The 15,108-nt window shown below is 38.1% G+C and overlaps 1 protein-coding gene across 4 annotated transcripts in view; it reads left to right on the top strand.

The window, feature by feature from the left end:
• ZRANB3 (zinc finger RANBP2-type containing 3) overlaps positions 1 to 15,108 on the top strand; it is a 177,090-nt gene that overhangs the window by 92,636 nt on the left and 69,346 nt on the right. For all 4 annotated transcript variants that reach the window (XM_060178035.1, XM_060178034.1, XM_060178033.1 and 1 more), the window contains 3 exons: positions 895 to 1,011; positions 9,729 to 9,848; positions 12,760 to 12,879. In XM_060178035.1, coding sequence (XP_060034018.1) covers positions 895 to 1,011; positions 9,729 to 9,848; positions 12,760 to 12,879 — 357 coding nt within the window. The remainder of the gene's footprint in view (positions 1 to 894; positions 1,012 to 9,728; positions 9,849 to 12,759; positions 12,880 to 15,108) is intronic.

Here is a 15,108-nt window from a genome sequence, read left to right as displayed (position 1 = left end):
TGTGAGGCGACCTCCCTGCAGGTGGGGAGCTGGGGCTCGAGCTGGCATTCTTACTCGGGTCCTTGAGCTTCACGCCACGTGCGCTTGACCCGCTGTGCTACCGCTTGCCCCCACCCCATCCACTAGCATACTTGTAAGTATGAATAGCTATTTGTGAAACTAATGTAGATACAGCCTTATTCTTGAAATCTTGAAACTCTGTGATCATGTTGTGATCTATGATCTATGATAAGAAGTTCAACATAGGGAGTCGAGCAGTAGCGCAGCGGGTTAAGTGCAGGTGGCGCAAAGCGCAAGGGCCAGAGTAAAGATCCGGGTTCAAACCCCTGGCTCCCCACCTGCAGGGCAGTCACCTCACACGTGGTGAAGCAGGTCTGCAGGTGTCTATCTTTCTCTCCCCCTCTCTGTCTTCCCCTCCTCTTTCCACTTCTCTCTGTCCTATCCAACAACGACGACATCAATAAAAAAAATAATTACAACAATAAAAAAAAGAAAAAAAACTTAGAAAAAAGTTCAACATATTAGAAAATCAGCGGTGTTTTACCCTACATTGATTTATTTTTTTAATTAAAATTTTGACATCTTTGGGAATTTTCTTCTTTGATATTTTTACATACATAAATAAGTAAAGGCACTGAGAGACACCTGGGTGAACTTGTGCCTTTTCATGTGCAGATTCAATCCCCAGCACCATGAGGTGGCTCCACAGCACTGGGATCCCTCTCTGTCCATATGAAAAAGTCAGTCTAGAAGCAGTGAAACTGCACATGAGTGAGGCCCTTACTCTTAAAAATAAATAAGTAAGTAAATAAATAAATAAGTAGGACATGTTATATTATGGCATTAATTGTTCTTTTCATTGTGCTTTATTTCAAACCTTTTTTTCCTACATAGGAACTGAGTACCAGCTTTGAAGAGTGGGAAAAGTTAATGAGAGCTCCAAGTTCAGGTGCCACGGAGACTGTCATGGGGTTGATTACGCGCATGTTTAAACAAACTGCTATTGCCAAGGTACGTATTGCTAGGCCATCATAATCATACACATTATTTTATGTAGCTACTGAGGAAGTGATGCAGGTAGTATTCATTCCTTGCTTGTGAAGGCCGAGGTTCTATCCCACTCTCCTCAAACAATAGGAAAGTACTCTATATTCTCTCATAAAATAAATGTATCTTTAAAATAAAATATTATATCATGTTTTTATTTGAGAGTCTTATTTGCATATTGCAATATGCCTTTGCCATTTAATTTATAACATTTTATTGTGTCTCTGAAGTAAACACTAAAAGTAACTGTCATAATAATGTCTATGTATCATAACCCCTTCTAATAGTGGGTATATTTTGATGAGGGGTTGTAATATGGTTATACTTTTTCATTTAAAGGCCATGCATATGTTGATCTTTGTTATTATTTTTTTTCTGTGGTTCACTATTAGAAATACCTTTTTTTTAAGTCAATTATTTTAGGGGGAAGGTGATGGTGCACCTGGTTAAGAGCACAGACTAAAGTCAGTCATTTAAAATTGGTATTATGTGTTTAGTTTCCTACAGAGGTAGATGTCCTCTTGTTCTGTTTTTTCTAAAAGTGCAGATGAGAGGGTGTTAGAGTTTTAAAATTACAGTGTGACTGCCATATATTGTTACTGTTGTTTTTACTAGCTTGCATAATATATACACCCTAATGTGTGTCATACCTTTCCAATTCTTAGATTATTTTTTAATAACATACTTAAAAAATGAGTTTTATTTAGGTATAGCTTATGTACAGTGTGAAATTAGTCCTTTTAAAATGTATACTTTGAGACCAGGAGATAGCTCACCTGGTAGAGTTTAGACTTTACCAGGCAAATAGAACTGGTCTCATGGTGACACCATGCTATCACACCATACACTGCATCAGGGGAGGCTCCTTGAGTAGAAGAGTGGTGCTGCAGTGTCTCTTCTCTCCCTCCCTCTCTGTCTCTCTGCATCTGAAATTAAAAGGAGGGGGGGAAGTCCACAGGGAGAGATGGAATTGCAAATCTTTGATGCCCTGGCACACATTACAAAAATGTGTAGCTAGTTGAAGCTTAACAAATACATTTAGTCAAATAATCTTCACTATAATCAAAATATTACCTTTACTTCTAAAAGTTCCCTTTTGTACCTTTGCCGTATTTCTCTCACACATACCCTCTGACCTTGGTTCTTACATACCTGCTTTTTATTAGTATAGTTTTGCATCTTCCAGTATATGTTTTTAAAAATCATATTTAGGTATCTCTAACTTAGTGTAAAGTTTTCTTTTTCTTTTTTTCCAGAGCACTGGTCAGCTCTGGCTTATGGTAGTGCAGGGGATTGAACCTGGGACTTTGGAGCCTCAGGCGTGAGAGTCTCTTTGTATAACCATTATGCTTTCTATTCCCTGCCAGTGTAAAGTTTTCATAACTTATCTGAGTATAGATGAACTCAATATTAATTTATAGCAATTGAGCAGGGGTAGATATCATAATGGTTATGCAAAGAGACTTTCATGCCTGAGGCTTTGAGGTCCCAGGTTCAATCCCCTGCACCATCATAAGCCAGAGCTGAGCAATGGTCTGGTAAAATAAAATTTAAAAAAATAAAGAATTAAAAAAAAAAGAAAATTTAAAAGTTAGAGCAATCAAGAACTTGCAGTATTGGTATAGGATACACATTTAGATTAACTACCCTGAAAAGAGAGTCTGGAAGTGGACTCTCATACAAATTGTCAGTTGATCTTAGGAAAGGAAATGAAATAAATCATTCATTAGGAAAATTAGTGCTATCAACAACTGGTACTAGGACAATTGGATATCCATAAAGAAAAAAAAAATGTGCCTTGACCATTCTTTCATAGCATGTATAAAAATTAATTTGAAGTCATAAATTTAAATATAAATGCTTAAATTATAACATACATACAGATACAAAAAAATCCACAAACTTTAAAGGAAAAAATGGGGTTTAAAACTTTTAAAACTATGCTGTTTGAAAGAGAGTTTGATTTACAAAAAAGACATAAAAATATTACAGATTGAAAGAAAATGTATCCCTTTGCTTCATTCACTATGTCTTAATTTCAGTTTGATGATAATTTTTAGTTGATCAGTGTTCATTGTTTATAGATGATGACTCTCTTTAAACATTTCAAATTTGAGCTATAATTACATTTCTTTTTGACAACTATTGTTTATCCTAGAGTTAACAGCTCTTTTTGTTATTGCTTGTTTACTTCTTGGTTTTCTTTATACTTAACACGGACTGCATAATGCTTGCTTAAGGGGTAAGAAAATAGATGAGAATATTTTAGATGTTTTCCTATTTATGATAAGAAATCTATACTGGGAGTCAAAATTATATTTCCTACGATCATTGAAGGAAAAGCAAGGACATTCAAAGTCAGTTGTCTCCAGATCAGAATGTTTCCAAACATTAATGATGACAGAATGCCAATCCCTAACTTCCCAAGTTTTAGGTATTTTAATTTCTCCTTATTAGAACCTCTGTTCTCAGTCACCTATATAAATTAGAACTATGTATTTTTGGTGGCCAAGTGGTGGTTCACCTGGTTAAAACACCTGGTTGACTCACACATTTCCATGCACATGGACAAGGGTTCAAGCTCCCACTCCCTACCTGCCATGGCAAATCTTCACAAGCAATGAAACATGCTTATAGGTATCTCTGTTTATCTCTATCTCCTCCCCTTTTAATTTCTCTTTATTTTATCTAATAAAAAAGAAAGTGCAGGGGTCATAGCATAATAGTTATACAAAAAACTGTCATGACTGAGGCTCCAAAGTCCCAGGTTCAATCCCCCACACACCACTATAAGTCAAAGTTAATCAATACTCTGAGCAGTGTTCTAGTGAAAACAGAGAGAAAGACAGAAGGGGAAGGGAAGGGAAGGGAAGGGAAGGGAAGGGAAGGGAAGGGAAGGGAAGGGAAGGGAAGGGAAGGGAAGGGAAGGGAAGGGAAGAGAAGGGTGGAAAGAAAGAAAAATGGCTGCCAGGAGTGGTGAATCCATAGTACAGGCACTGACAACCCTGATGGCAGTAAAATTAAATTAAGTTTTTAAAACTATTTTTTATGCTTGGGATGTAGCTAACTTGGTATTACCAAGTTGGGATTTTTTTTTCTCTTTCTTTTTTTAACTTGTCACTGCTTGTACTTCACCACTTGAGGCTGACTTTTCCAGATAGAGACAGAGAGAGGAAAAGATACCCTCAGACTGAAATTTCTCCTAGGGGCCAAGCTTGAACCTAGATTGTATATATGACAAAGCAGGCACACTATGGAAGAGAGCTATTTTCTTGCTCCCAAATTGGGGTTCCTAATATATCTCCAGAAATATTATCAATATCCAGTCATAAGAGTGTATAATAACAACAAATAATAGTTTACTTACATTATAAATGAAGCAAGTTTAAAGAAAAGTAGTTCATTTTCTATGAGAAAACATTTCAGAATTTTCCTAAAGCAGTTTTCAAATGAACTTTTTAGATACCACAGATGATAAAATAGCCACTATGATGTATGCATGCTAGTGGCAAAGCCTCCTTGCTCTGGCTAAGTATTTTCATTCCTACTTCAGCAGATATTTACTGAGTACCTTCCATTTAACAAGGATCATACTTGATCCTAGAGAGGCACGGTAAACAAGATACAGGGTCTCTCAAGGAACCTATAGTCTGCTGGGGAAAATTGTGATATAAATACTAGTACTTAAAGAACAGGTTGTAAGGGGCAAGCAGTGCTGAGTGGGTGGTGTGTGTGTGGGGGGGTGTCCCTATTTCTCTTTGTTTCTATGAAAAACAAACGTTGTGGGGGCTGGGCAATGGCGCACTGAGTTAAGAGCACATAGGACTTGCGGAAGGATTCCGTTTGGAGGCCCAGCTTCCTATCTGCAGGGATGTTCACTTCACAAGTGGTGAAGCAGGTCTGCAAGTGTCTTTCTCCCTGTCTCCCCTCCCTTCTTAGTCCTATCCACTAAAAAAAAAAAAAGGAAAAAACGGCTTCCACGAGCAGTGGATTTGTAGTGCCAGCACCGAGCCCCAGCAATAACCCTCATAGCAAAAAAAAAAAGAAACAAACAAACAAAAAAAGCTTTGTTTTAAATGCACATGTGGTAATACATCTAGGTCAGATTGGTGGGCTTAGGATAGTTATCCAGAGGAATGAACAAGTGCAATTTAGCTAACCAGAGAGGAAGTCAGTGAAATGAGAAGTGCGTGAGACTAATGGAGTGTTTTTCAGACAGATGAATAGTTTGTACAATCTCAAAAAGACTGACCAAAAACCAAGAAGCAAAAAATAGGTTATGAGGATTGAATGTCAGGACAGATTTTTGAGACAGGCTGTGATGGAGATCATACAGAGCAACAGCCGAATCATGGAGGTTACTGTTGATAGTTTCTCAATGAACCTAAGATTTCTGAGCAGTCATGTAGAGTGGTAGGCAGCAATGTTATCAGAATTGTACTTTAGACCAAGAATTGTAGGTATATAGCAAATACACTAAAGGAGCAAGCTAATAGGCATGGAATCCAGTTGCAACGGTGCTCTGGTAATCCAGGTTGATGGTGGGTAATCAAAATCAAGGTTGTGGTTATACCACATCTTAATGGGAAAGAAAGGAATCATAACTCAAGACTACTAATATGGTACATCAGTAGACATTAGTGACTGTATAGAGAGGAGGGAAAAGGTGGCATCTAGATTTCTTGCATGACCAACTAAATTAATCTTTGTGCCATTTATTGACCTGGAAAAATGAAATATGCATTTTGTGCATAGACACCCCTCACCTCACTAAGTGGAATCATTACCAAACCTGGAAAGGTGTAAATGGTTCAATAACAGAAGTTCTTTCTCCTTATTGAATTACTAGAATGTTTCTGTTAAGGAATTAAAGATAATTAAAACTACACAATAACAGTTTACATAAATTTTAAATCATGATAGGAGTCAGAAGCAAGTCTTACAATGTTATAATGAGTTTCCAAGTAAATTTATTTGTGTTCTAATATGGTTACAACTACAGTTTCTTGTAGGATATGCTGTTTTAGAGCTGTATACTTAATTATTGCCTAAAGTATAAACTCTTTCACTATTTGTGGTATATAATTTTTAAAAGGATGTATAACTTCATAGAAAATACATCAATGTGTAAAGTGTAAAACTTGTTCTTGTCAGTTCTTCTGAGAAAGCAGTTGATTCTAATACCCATCTATATGGCTATTCTAATTCTGATAATTATATTTAGCAAGCAAAGGGCTAAATAGGACCTCTAGGGTCATCTATTATTTTCCCTTTTTTGTAGTTAATTAATTAATTAATTGGATAGAGACAGAAATCGAAAAGGATAGGGGAGATTTAGAGTGAGAGACACAGAGAGACACCTGGAACACTGCTTCACTGCTCACGAAACTTCCCTCCAGGGTCCTTGTGCACTGCAGCATGTGCACTCAGCCAGGTGCGCCATACTCAGCCCTTTCTCTTCCCTTTTTCTAAACAGAATTATGCTTAGAACCTTCTAGACAAATGGTTCTCTATCCTAGCTTAATACATCTCTGAAATAGGTTTCTTTCTCTAATTTCTTCTGTTCTTCTCATATATTACAGTGTCTTCTATAGTCATATAGAGAAAACTGCCAAAACTTCAAGTTAGATTATGTCAGCAAATGAGGCCATATTAATATGATGCTTTTAATATGCACAGTGCTATATTTTATACTTTTGGTATTAAAATATGTCCCACATGTGTAGTAGAAACATTTATGCTAGTCTTCCTTTTGAGGAAGATACTTGTACTTTTTAAGAGCACAGAGACTGTGTACATTGTAAGTTGCTTATGATTATTTCCTTGCTTTTACTATTGAATTACTCAGTTCTCTTTTCCAGACATTTTTTAAAAAATTTTTTTTATATTTATTTTATTTATTTATTCCCTTTTGTTGCCCTTGTTGTTTTATTGTTGCAGTTATTATTGTTGTTGTCGTTGTTGGATAGGACAGAGAGAAATGGAGAGAGGAGGGGAAGACAGAGAGGAGGAGAGAAAGATAGACACCTGCAGATCTGCTTCACCGCCTGTGAAGCGACTCCCCTGCAGGTGGGGAGCCGGGGTTCGAACCGGGATCCTTATGCTGGTCCTTGTGCTTTGCGCCACCTGCGCTTAACCTGCTGCGCTACAGCCCGACTCCCTCCAGACATTTCTTAACGGTAGAAATTTTAATATGCTAATGACTTACAGTAAATAATAATGCTTATCACTAAGCAAATGGAATGAACATAAAATAATTAAAGTTACCACAAAAAGTAATGAAGAAACTCATGTAAATTTACTTCTTCCAAATCATTTTTATTGCTTTGTAATATTTACTGAAAAATACAATGATGAGAATGAACAGATTCTTTAGATTTTGGATGAACATACTATTCTCTAAGGGTGAAAAAAACCAAAAATAAATATATAAATATGTATAACTATAATGGTAAGTATGACATGGTAACATAAGTTACCATGCTCAAGGACCAGGGTTCAAAGAATTATCCCCACCTGCAGGGTGGAAGCTTCACAAGCAGTGAAGCAGAGCAGCAGGTATCTCTTCATTGCTCTGTCTATCCCCCTTCCCTCTCAATTTCTCTCTCTACCAGGGAAAGAAGGGGGGCTGAAGTGAGTTGGGGGTTAGCGCAGCAGGTTAAGCACATGTGGTGCAAAGTGCAAGGATCTGCATATGGATCCCGGTTCGAGCCCCAGCTACCCATCTGCAGGGGATTTGCTTCACAGGCGGTGAAGCAGGTCTGCAGTTGTCTTTCTCTCCCCCTCTCTGTCTTCCCCTCCTCTCTCCATTTCTCTCTGTCCTATCCAACAATGACAACATCAATAACAACAACAATAAAAGAATAAGGGCAACAAAAGGGAAAATAAATAAATATTAAAAAAAAAAGAAAAAGAAATACCTCTAAAAGGGGGGGGGGGCTGAGAATGCTGGATTTGTTGTGCAGGCACTGAGCTCCAGCACTAGCCCTGGTGGTAATAAAATCTTTTTAAAATCAAGCTTATGCCTAAGCTCAAGAGAACCTAAAGCTCATTAGCTACATAGATATTTCAGTTGTTAAAACACATTTTCACCTAGGAGCCACTATCACAATGATGGTTAAATTACTAGGCTCATCCCAAGAGTCTGCTTAGTCTCTTAGAGAACTGAACTTCATAATATTCATTGTAACCATCAGCCTTTCTGAAGAGGTGACTGGAAGAAGTGGGAAGCAGGGGCCTTGAGCTTTGGCATTAGCTGTTTCTGGTTATAATGGAGAGAGGTGATTTTTGTGAAGGAGAGTCTGGTAGAAAGAGCTTGCTTGTGAAAAGGCAGGGGTTTTATATGAGACTGCTGTACAATCATTTTGTACTTTGTAAATCTGCAAAGTACCTTTAAAATACTCCAACTTGGCATATAGTTTCTGAAAGGCTTATCACAATAAATATAGCTCTTTAGACAAACATGCAGTTTATTAAAGTGGTTCAGTTACCATGGGAACATACACTGAATTTTTAGCTCCCTATTTTAAGAGGCCTTCATTTCCACTTTCTGAGGACTGAAATCCAAGGCTAAAGTTCTTAACAGCCTCCAGTCTCATCATATGATTAATTTCTATTGTTTGGGAAATTTAAACATACAAAATGTAGCTTGCAGATTCAGCCTTGTAATTTTAGTCATATACATGAATATTAAATCAGTATTTTTGATACAAATAGTTTTAAATATAGTTTATAATAACTTTAGTTTTATGAGTAGAAACAATCATTTCAAAATTAATAATTCCCTAAATTTGTCTCCCAGAGACAACCACTTTTTCTGTCCAGTGAGCTGACTTATTTTCGTATTTATTTCAAACCCCTCAGCAACACGTACCTATTATTTCTTGGCTTGTATTACTATTTGCTTTAAATTTTAGCTGTCATCAGTTCTTAAGTTTGAAGATTTGAAAATGTCCTTATTCTTCTGTTATATTTGATTTTTAATTTGGGAATAAATTCAGTCAGAAATCATTTTCTCTCTGAATGTCTTGTACTGATAATAAGCTATCCAATATATTAAAATTTTTAATTGCACTTTAATTCTGTAAATTCCAAAAGCTTCTTGCTTCCCTATTCTTTATCCCTTTGGGAGTATGGGACAAAATTCTTTATGGGTGCAGAAGGCGGAAGGTCTGGCTTCTGTAACTGCTTCTTTGCTGTACATGTGCATTAGCAGGTTAATGCACACTCCTACCCTGTTTCTTTCTTTTTAAAAAATATTTTATTTATTTATTAATGAGAGAGATAGGAGAGAGAGAAAGAACCAGACATCACTCTGGTACATGTGCTGCCGGGGATTGAACTCAGGACCTCATGCTTGAGAGACCAACATTTTATCTACTGCTCCACCTCCCGGACCACACTCCTACCCTGTTTCTACCTCTCCCTAGTGAGATAGGGCTCTGGGGAGGTGAGGTTCCAGGACACACTGGTGAGGTAGTCTGCCCACTGAAGTCAGTTTGGTGTAATGGTAGCATCTGAAACTTGGCAGCTAGCTGAGTCACATATGTTCAATTCCGAGAAGTAGCCAAGGCAGGCACCTCAGCCTCAGCTGACCAGGAGAAGCAGCAGACAAAAAGCTGATTTGATTTGTTAAATGAACATATTTATGATATTAATAATGTTCAACTTTCAATATTTAGGCAGGTGCTGTAAAGGATTACATAAAGATGATGCTTCAGAATGAATCACTTAAATTTCTAGTTTTTGCTCATCATTTATGTATGCTCCAAGCTTGCACTGAGGCAGCCATAGAAAACAAGGTATGTTACTATTTTCTCATTAAATACTTTTAGGGAAAGAGAGAGACAAGCTGGGAGTATGGATCGACCTGTCAACACCCATGTTCAGCCAGGAAGCAATTACAGAATCCAGACCTTCCACCTTCTGCATCCCACAATGATCCTGGATCCATACTCTCAGAGGGGTAAAGAATAGGGAAGCTATCAGGAGAGGGGATTGGATATGGAGTTCTGGGGGTGGGCATTGTGTGGAAATGTACCCCTCTTTTCCTATAGTCTTGTCAATATTTCCATTTTATAAATAAAATTTAAGAAAAGAATATAGATATTAATATACTAACCATCATCTGTAGTCTTATAATTATACTTTTTGCCCTTTTGGGGGGATAACATACATTATTAGGTACTTTGTAATTATTTGAGAGTTATATTATTGTTGAATATTGGTGACATAGGCTTAGATAATATTCTCTAGAATATGCTCCCTACAAATTCAAAGGGAATAACTCTAGTAAGACACTAAAATCAGTTTTTAATAACTAACTTCAATATGTCTTTATATTAATAAAACTGAGTAATCTACATCTTAACATTGATGTTTTTCATAAGAGTAGATGTATAAATGTTACTATTTAAAATTCAGGACTTATTTTTGTTTTTTTACAAAGTAGACATGAGTTTTAATTGTTGACTCATCTAACAGATACTGATCACTCCTCTTTTTTTTTTCAACTCAAATAATTATCAAAGACAGAACTGTTTGGCTTAGCACTTAATATATTCGTGTTTGTAAAAGATGTGTGTGTGTGTGTCTGGTGTGTTGGTTCTTCACCTCAGAGAAGATTACCATGTCACATAGTATTTTGAATTTGTAATATAAAAAATGGAAATTCAAATAGTACATTAAAAAAGATTTTCTCCAACAGTATGTTGATATTTCCATTGTAAATACACTGCTCTTATGATTCCCTCACAACATTGATATAATTTTTTTTTTGCTTTTTTACATGGCTGATTTTTATTTTTTACTTTGAAATCAGTGACCTTATAACATAAAGCTAGTTCCATTCACTGTTTAAAAGTTTACATATCGGGAGCTGGGCGGTAGCGCAGCGGGTTAAGCGCAGGTGGCGCTAAGCGCAAGGACCGGCATGAGGATCCCGGTTTGAGCCCCTGGCTCCCCACCTGCAGGGGAGTCGCTTCACAGGCAGTGAAGCAGATCTGCAGGTGTCTTTGTTTTTCTCCTCCTCTCTGTCTTCCCCTCCTCTCTCCATTTCTCTCTGTCCTATCCAACAACGACGACATCAACTACAACAACAATAAAAAAAAAAAAAAGACAACAAGGGCAACAAAAAGGAAGATAAATAAATAAAAATTACCAAAAAAAAAAAGTTTACATATCTATTAACATGTACTTTTTCAGATTAGCTTGGCTCATTAGTGATTTATGGAACTCCTGTAATATATGAGACACATTTTGGCATTTGATGACATGAAGATATCATATATATTATGCACAGATCCTACTCTTGAAAAGATTAAAATGTAAACTCATTATAAGAAACTATTGGGAGTCGGGCGGTAGCGCAGCGGGTTAAGCGCACGTGGCGCAGTGTGCAAGGACCAGCGTGAGGATCCCTGTTCCAGCCCCGGCTCCCCACCTGCAGGGGCGTCCCTTCACAAGTGGTGAAGCAGGTCTGCAGGTGTCTTTCTCTCCCCTGTCTTCCCCTCCTCTCTCCATTTCTCTCTGTCCTATCTAACAACGACAACAACAATAACTACAACAATGATAACTACAACAACAATAAAAAAACAAGGGCAACAAAAGGGAAATAAATAAATTTAAAACTTTTTTTTTTTTAATTAAAAAAAAAAAGGAGATATTGCGGCCGAGTGGTAGCGCACTGGGTTAAGCGTACATATTGGGAAGCATGAGAGCTGGCTAAAGGATCCCACTTTGACCTCGCCTGCAGGGTATTGCTTCGCAAGCTGTGAAGCAGGTCTGCAGATGTCTATCTTTCTCTCCCCTCTCTGTCTTCCCCTCCTCTCTGTTTCTCTCTGTCCTTCCAACAGCAACAGCAACGACAATGGGAAAAAAGATGGCCACCAGGAGCAGTGGATTTGTTTTGTAGGCACCCAGTCTCCTACCTCCCCCTCCCAAAAAAAAGAAAGAAAAATATTATTAAAAAGTGTAGTTAATCGAGAAGCAAAATAATAGAATGACTCATCAGACCTACTTGTGATCTCTTAAAAAATGCAATAAAAGCCATTACTGGTTGGGGGTGTGTGGTTAAGGGGCCAGCCAGGCAGTGGCACACCTGGTTGAGTGCACATGTTACCATGCTCAAGGACCCAGGTTTGAACCCCCACGTCCCACCTTCAGGGTTGACCCTTCACTAGGGGTGAAGCAGGTCTGCAGGTGTCTTTCTGTCTCTCTTCCTCTCTGTTCCCTTCCTCTCTCAATTTCTCTCTGTCCTATCAAATAAATAATAGTTTTTAAAAATTTTATTTATAAAATGGAAACACTGACAAGACCATAGGGTAAAAGGGGTACATAAGTAATTTTTAAGAAGTGTCTAATATTCTTCTGGGCAGGGCAGTAGTGCACCTGGTTGAGTACACACATTGCAGTGCACAAGGACCTGTTTTCAGGCCCCAATCCCCACCTGCAATGGGGAAGCTTCATGAGTGGTGAAGCAGTACTGCAGGTCTACCTTTCTCTTTCCTCCCTTCTTATCTCCCCTACCCTTCTCAATTTCTTCATTTCTATATCCAAATTAAATTAAACATAGAAAATGTTTATAAAATATTCTTCTCTATATTCACCATCTTAGGCTACTTCTTGTTATATGAACAAAATAGTCTGTAAAATATATTACATGTGATGGGTATTGGTTTGTCCTAATTTTGCCATTTATTTTGTTGATGCTAGACTCGTTATATCAGGATAGATGGAAGTGTCCCATCTTCAGAAAGGATACATCTGGTTAATCAGTTTCAAAAGGATCCAGACACACGTGTAGCTATCCTGAGCATTCAGGCTGCTGGTCAGGTAAGAAATTTTCAGATGGAGGCTGGACAGTGGCATACCTGATAGAGTGCATGTGTTACAATAGGCAAGGATCCAGGTTCAAGCACCCAGTCCCTACCTGCAAAGGAGAATACTTCACAAGTGGTGAAGGAGTGCTGAAAGTGTCTCTCTCTTTCCCTCTTTATCTCCCTCTTCCTTCTCAGTTTCTCTCTGTCTCTATACAATAAATAATAAAAAAAAATTTTTTTTAAAAAGAAATTTTCAAACTGGGACAGAGTAGCATGGTAGTTATGCAACAGATGTCTGTGCTTAAGACTCTGATGTCCCTGACTCAATCACAAGTCAAAGTTGAACAGTGCTCTGATAAAGGGAGGAAAGAAGGGAGAGAGGGAGGGAAGGAAGGAAGGAAGGAAGGCCGTACAGAAGGAAGGCCCACTTGTGGTGCACTTGGTTTAGCATACATGTTACAGTGGCAAAGACCTAGGTTCAAGCCCCCACTTGCCACCTACAAGGAGGAAGATTCTCAAGCAGTGAAGCAGGGCTGCAGGTGTCTATCTCTCCCTCTCACCTTCCCCCTTCACTCTTGATTTCTGTCTCTATCAAATAAATAAAATTTGAAAAAGAAATCTTAGGTTGGTTTAAATGTCATTGAGATACTAAAATGGACATTAACAGGATCCCAGGAGGTGAAACAGTGGGTAAAACAGTGAATTCTCAAATATGAGGTCCCAAGTTCAGTCTCTGGCATCAGATGATCCAGAGTGATGTTCTGGTTCTTGCTCTCCTCATCTCTTTCTTACCAGTAAATACACCCAGCTCATAAAAAAAAAAGCCATTTTAATCTTCCTAAATTTTCAAGAAAAGAATTTCGCATAAAAGTTAGCTAATTTGGGTCGTCCCAGAAGTTGGCACAGTTGATAAAGCATTAGACTCTCAAGCATGAGGTCCTGAATTCAGTCCCTGGCAACGCACGTGCCAGAGTGATGCTGTGGTGCTCTCACTTTCTCCCTCATTAGTAAATAAATAAAATAATAAAATCTTAAAAATAAAAGTCTAATTTGGGCCAGCAAAATAACTCTTTGGATAGTTTGCTGTTTTGGTGCTGTGGCCTTTTTTACTCTCTCTGCACCTCATCCCACACTTCTACCTAAAAAAAATAATAAATTATTATTTTTTTAAATTAGTGAATTTGAATATATATATGTTTATTCCCAGAGCAGTGATCAGCTCTGGCTTATGGTAGTGTGGGGGATTGAACTTGAGACTTCAGAGCCTCAGGCATGACAGTCTGTTTGCATAACCATTACGCTATCTACCCCCTGCCTGATTATAATATTTTTCCATGATATTTTTTCCTCCCTTGAATCTCCTACTACTTAATTTTATATTTATTTATTTATTTATGTCAGAGCAGTGCTCAGTTCTGGCTTATGTTGGTCCCAGGGGATTGAACCTGGGATTTTGGTGCCTCAGGCATGAGAGTCTCTCTGCATAACCATGATGCTATCTAGTCTTCTCCCCCCCCTCTTCCTCCTCCTCCTCTTCCTCCTTCTTTTTAATGCAGAGTCTGTGAATCAGTTCAGAGTCTCACACCTGCACAATATGGATGAACAACCTCCCAGTCCCAATATTTTTTCAATATAGATTTCACAGTTTCCAGGTGGGGAGATAGCTCAGCTGGCACAGCACTAAACTTTTGTGCCTGAGGTTCCTAGCTCAATCTCTGGCACCACTTTGTCTCTCTCTTCCTCTTTGTGCCTTATGTGTAATATAAAAGAAATATATCCAGGCGGTGGCATACCTGGTTGAGCACACGTTACTATGCATAAGGACCCAGGTTCTAGACCCCACTCCCCACTTGCTGGGGGTTGGGGGGGAGGTTTCATGAGTAGTAAAGTATTGCAGGTGTCTCTGTCTATCCCCCCTCCCCTCTCAATTTTTTTCTGTCCTATCAAACAAAGAAAAGGAAATAAAAGTATTTATAGAGTTCACAGTGTATTCAACCTTTCAAACTTTTTTTTTTTTCCTTTTTACCAGAGCGCTTCTCAGTTTGGGCTTAAAGTGATGCTGGGGATTGAACCTGGAACCTTAGGGCCTCAGACATTGAAGTCTTTTGCATAACCATTATACTATTTCCCTGACCCTAATCAACCAAACTTTAGAATCATGTTGTCCCTCCCTCCCTCCTCTCCTTTCCCTCCTTTTTTTCTTTTTCTTTTTTTTCTTTTCAGTTTCTCTCCCTCTCCCCTT

The sequence above is a fragment of the Erinaceus europaeus genome, chromosome 18 (assembly GCF_950295315.1).
Source record: "Erinaceus europaeus chromosome 18, mEriEur2.1, whole genome shotgun sequence".
In the NCBI taxonomy this organism is placed as follows: domain Eukaryota; kingdom Metazoa; phylum Chordata; class Mammalia; order Eulipotyphla; family Erinaceidae; genus Erinaceus; species Erinaceus europaeus.
This window is presented reverse-complemented; position numbering and strand designations above follow the sequence as displayed.